The sequence below is a fragment of the Coregonus clupeaformis genome, chromosome 11 (genome assembly GCF_020615455.1).
Source record: "Coregonus clupeaformis isolate EN_2021a chromosome 11, ASM2061545v1, whole genome shotgun sequence".
NCBI classification, from domain to species: domain Eukaryota; kingdom Metazoa; phylum Chordata; class Actinopteri; order Salmoniformes; family Salmonidae; genus Coregonus; species Coregonus clupeaformis.
In genome coordinates this window covers 14410009-14415019 of record NC_059202.1, presented here as the reverse complement: position 1 = coordinate 14415019, position 5011 = coordinate 14410009, and the positions used below count along the sequence as shown (strand labels likewise).

At 43.3% G+C, this 5011-nt stretch overlaps 1 protein-coding gene across 1 annotated transcript; it reads right to left on the bottom strand.

Annotated features, from left to right (window-relative positions):
- Positions 1-1469: 1469 nt before the first annotated feature.
- Positions 1470-3174, bottom strand: LOC121577269 (C2 calcium-dependent domain-containing protein 4C-like). Its single transcript, XM_041891033.1, has 2 exons — positions 3046-3174; positions 1470-2863 (listed from the first exon to the last, which is right to left on the bottom strand). Exon 2 carries the CDS (start codon positions 2837-2839, stop codon positions 1511-1513), a length of 1329 nt encoding a protein of 442 aa, XP_041746967.1. The 5' UTR covers positions 2840-2863; positions 3046-3174; the 3' UTR covers positions 1470-1510.
- Positions 3175-5011: the final 1837 nt, after the last annotated feature.

Sequence of the window (5011 nt, the reverse complement as noted above, 5' to 3'; positions counted from 1 at the left end):
GACCTGCAATGCTGCAGACAGTTTTTGGTACCCTTCTTCAGATCTGTGTCTTGGCACTATCCTGTCTTGGAGCTCTACTGACAATTCCTCCGACCTCATGGCTTGGTTTTTGCTCTGACATGCACTGTCAACTGTGGGACCTTATATAGACAGGTGTGTGCCTTTCGAAATCATGTCCAATCAATTGAATTCACCACAGGAATGAATGTTCAAGTTGTAGAAACATCTCAAGGATGATCAATGGAAACAGGATGCACCTGAGCTCAATTTCGATTTTCATAGGAAAGGGTCTGCATACTTATGTAAATAAGGTATTTCAGTTTTTTATTTGTAATACATGTGCAAAAATGTCTAAGGGGGGTGGGGGGGGTGGACTCAGTCCAGCTTTCAACATACTCCTGAAAGTTGTAGTAATAGAATGCACAAGGTGCAATTTTGAAATTGGGTAGTGCATCAGCAGTTTTCCTCTTGTCATGTCAGTCACTGCAGACCTTAGAGCGCTATTTATAACTTGTCAGAAAGGTCCGGATCAACTAGCCCATGTCAGCTAGCGTTTCTTTATCCAAAGCAATTTTGTCATTTGGGTATACATTTCCGTATGGGTGGACGCAGCGAGAATCGAACCCACAATCATGAGAGAAATTATAATGGGAAGCAGAAAAAGAGTATGGGGGTGCTAAACACTCAGCATCATTCCAGGTTTTCCTACTGTATGAATACCCAGACGGCAGAGGGCTGTGGTGGTGCACATTTTAATGGCATGTGCTCCAGTCCAGTGCAACTTAAGATCAAAGTGTTTGTGCCCTGGAAAATTACAGCTTTCACAGAGTTGTGTTATCCCAGAATACATGATTAATAAAAAGGGGGCAGCATCTCAATTAAAAGTTGGGTGGCATTTTCTGTTTTTAATTTTCTGATTAACGCATAGCTTTCCGATAAATGGGGTTTAAACAAGGTAAGTGGATATGCCTTTTCAGAACTGGTCATTAGCACTGCCCAACAAGGTTCCTGGTTGCCACTGATATTCTAATCCATGCAAAGGTCAGTAGGAAACTACAGGCTTAGAGGAAAAAAGAGAAAGCGAGTCTCTCACATTGGCACATGAGACGGCCATGTTTACACCTTTCCCTGCTGACTGAGAGGTTCACTGGGAGTGCAAGCTAAGTCCAGACAAAAAGAGATAGTCATCCATGTTTCTGAATGAGGATGGATAGTAGGAGGGACCTAGAGTGATTATTGCCAGTATGCAAAAAAATGTATAGGCCTACAAGATATTGGTTATTGTGTAGTATGTGATATGAACTCTGCTATAAGGAAGACATGGGCCTTTCAATATTCAGTTGCCATATGAAACACATTATTGCTTGCAACAGATGTACTCCAAGACTGCCCTTTCAGAGAAAAAATACAAGGAAACATATATATTTTTTAATGGTTTAATAGATACAGTATAAAATCTCTACTCACAGTATAAAGTGAAAATAAATACAATTCAAGTCAATGATTTAACTTATAAAGTGATAATGCTTGTGAGTGGAAGTTCAACATCCCCCAGAATATAGTCTCTTTTCATAGTGGACATTTTATTGACAACTTTAAATCTCAGGGAGCGTTGGCAGAGGTGCTCCTCTGAGATGGCATCAAAGAAAAAGTCCTCATTGAAGATGGGGTTACGACACTTCCTGATGACTGTGCTACGCTGCTTCTGGACCTTTCCAGGCACCAGGGAGAGGCTGAAACTGCAGTTTATACTCTTGGGGTCCACCGAACAAGTATATAGCCCTTCAGCACTGATGAGCCGCACCCGCAGCCTTTGGTTATCAGGACAGTACTCTGCAGAGAGGCGCAGGGTGCCGTCCTTCCCTATAGGGACCAAGCTCTCCCTCATCACCCTTTCTCTGTGCAGAACCAAGTCTATGGGGAAGATGGTAGGAGGGGCCAGACCGAAGCTTGGTGGAAGGCCCTCTACCAGCCCCTCTGACGCCCTCCTCATGACATTGGGGCTATTGTCCGTGGAACTGCCCTCGTCTGTCGACAGGGAGTTGTTTCTGGACACCACAGTCTTCCTGATGTTTCTGGAGAGAAGCCTTTCATGACTCAATGTTTTGAAGAGGGAAGACTTGGGTGGGGACCTGCTCAGCATTGGGGAGCTGAAAGGGGATGACTCAGCTGACGAGGTGGTGTCACTGTCCAGTGTGCCCTGTCTGTTGAGAGTATAACCTCTGGGGGACAGTCTGGAGCTCAGGGTGTGGAGACTGAAGGAGGAAGGGGAGGAGGACAGAACGGTGTTGGACCTGCTCCTGGGGAGAAGCAGCGGTGTGCCACAGGACCCAGGGTCATTGTGGAACAGGGACTCCTTCCTCCTGGTGTGGGGGCTCTCCAGCAGGGTACAGAAGCCGTAGCAGGTCTGGGCTTTGGCCATGTGGGGCAGGGAGAGGGCTGCCTGGCTCTGAGGGTCTGCGTTGGTGGTCTCCTCATCACTACAGTCATAGGGGCCCTCGTCCACACTCTCCACCTGGATGATGTGTGGGCTGATGAGCTCTCGTGCTGGGGCCTCCCTCTTAGGGATCCCCCTCTCCCGCTCACACAGGGACACTCTGATGATGGGGGCCTGATGGCTCTGCTCTTTACCCTTCACATCCTGGAAGGGTGGGATCTTAGGAGGGATGCAGAACTCTGGGATAGTGTCTGGGGTGATGACGTTAGGAAACAGGGAAAGTCTCTTGTGTTTGTCAGCTTTCTCTCCAAATATGTCTCCGATCCTGAAGCTGTATTCCATTGAGGGGAGAGGCAGGTTGGGTCTCTCCGCGGACACACGGATCTTCTCCACCACCCACATTAGTTCTCCGACAGGGCTTGGAAACTGCAAAAGTAAAAGTAAATTCTCATTAGATAACAGAAATGTATCCAAATCACAGGCAATCAAAAATGATATTTTTTAAAACAAGTTAAATACTTTTTATAAACACAAATCTAACTTTATATTGAAAGCATTGAGAAAAGGTAAATAATTTTCAACAGTCATAATTATGAAGTTAAGCTTACCTTGTGTGAATGAGATGTGAGTAAATCGAACACTGTGTCCTTACAGACAGGCTTGTGAGATAGACAATGATTGTAGTAGTAAAGGTCTTATAAGCAATAGCTGAGGCTCTCTATAAGTAGCAGGCTCAGGATCTCTCTTTTTAAGTCCAGCTCCTCTGTAAGCGACTGACAGAGAGCTGCAGCCTGTTTAAATATGGCCGGGTGGTGGGGAGGAGACCAGGATGACTTCCACACACCCTTCAGTGCTCGGACAAGAACCTCCCTCTCTCCTGGCCACCCGTTCCCATGGATACACCCAAGCCACGACAGCAGGGGGAAAGGCCAGCATGATAAACCAACTGGACTACTTTCAAAGTGAACACATGTATTTGACCAAAGGAATACATCTTAATTAGTTTGTTTGATTTCCATTTATGCAGATGAGAGAGGAAACGTAACATTGGGTTGTTCATATAAAGAAGGTGAAATTGTACGATTATGGCTGAGGCCTGTTGGTGACCCTAGGTTGGCAGTGCTTGAAATGCTGGGACAACATTGACTTTTGTTGAATAGAATATGGGTCTAACCTGTCTACATCAATTAATTACAGGAAGAAACTCTTGCTTGCTTGAGAAACTTAAATATTTACTTGATTTATTATTGACGTCAATACCTAGTCATTGAGTCAAGTGAATCTTTGTCCATTTATGTTGCTGAGAATATTTGTTAAATCCACATACACGTGTCACTTTCATCTCAATACTACTTACAGTATTGCTCCGAATGAACTGAGTCACTGTAAAAATAGCCTAAGTGTAAAGATGTTGCAAAGCCACACACTGAAATCACAATATCCGACAGGTTTGTTTGTCATCCTCTTTTAGTGATTTTGAATGCAATGCACTATAATTTCAAATCACTCAATAACCTCCTATAAGTATTTTCTATACAGGTCACCTCTCTACTGTAGCCTATGTATAATGACTGTGCTATTGACACAAGGATTACAACAGTTACAACAAGACTTGATGAGCAACTCTAAAACACAACGCTGCTTTGAAGACAAACAGATCACATTCTCACAGTATTTTAGACACTTTGAAATTAAAACACAAGTCTAATAGGTCTACACAATGCAACATGTCTTAATTCATGCCAGAGGTACCCTCTTGTGGTGGGAGAAGTATCAGCTTTTCTGTCATAAAAACAATTATATTTTGGACAGTAAAAGAAGAGGAGCCAGTGGAGCAGCATGGACATCTCCAATACTTTACCCATAGAGATCACGGATCACTCAGTTCTTATAAAAACCATGTCACACCTCAAAAGGCATGGTGTTAAATGGTAAATTGACATTATGTAGGTTGATTAGTGTACAGTATAAAGCCACAGTAGTGCTTGGATAGTCCCTTTGACTTTCCTCTCTGGGTTTCCTTAGGAAAAGCTCAGTTCTCTAATGGCCAAAGTTCAAGTGGAGTAGCTTAGTAACTCTGTGCAACCACACCAAAAGACAGATGGTGGGATCATACCTAATGCAATCTCAAGAGAAACAATTGAAAGAGTGGAAGTTCTCAGAAATGTTGTTTTTAACGGTCCAAACATATTGTTGTTTCGTCAGCTGCACCTTTTACACAGATTTCAGACAGCGGAGAAAAGGGGAGAGAGTTGATTGAAAATGTTTCAAGATCAAATCAAGTCAACACCCCTTATGATCTGTTCAGATTTGCTTTCGGGTTTCAAAGCCTTTACTTTTCAAAGTCTCATCCTATTCGATCAAATGTCTTTTTTTAAACTAATCCTAAACTAAATGTTATATTTTTGGCTGAACTAAGGTTAAGGAGGGTTTTTGGCCTCAGAAACTGAAGTGTGATACCAGTTGTCTTATTAGCTTAACCAAATGTATGTGACCCTTGCCCCATTGAGCTGAATCTGGCATCAATAATCATTGAGTGCTGCCATGTAATGAGCTACATCTGTTTGAGGGTCA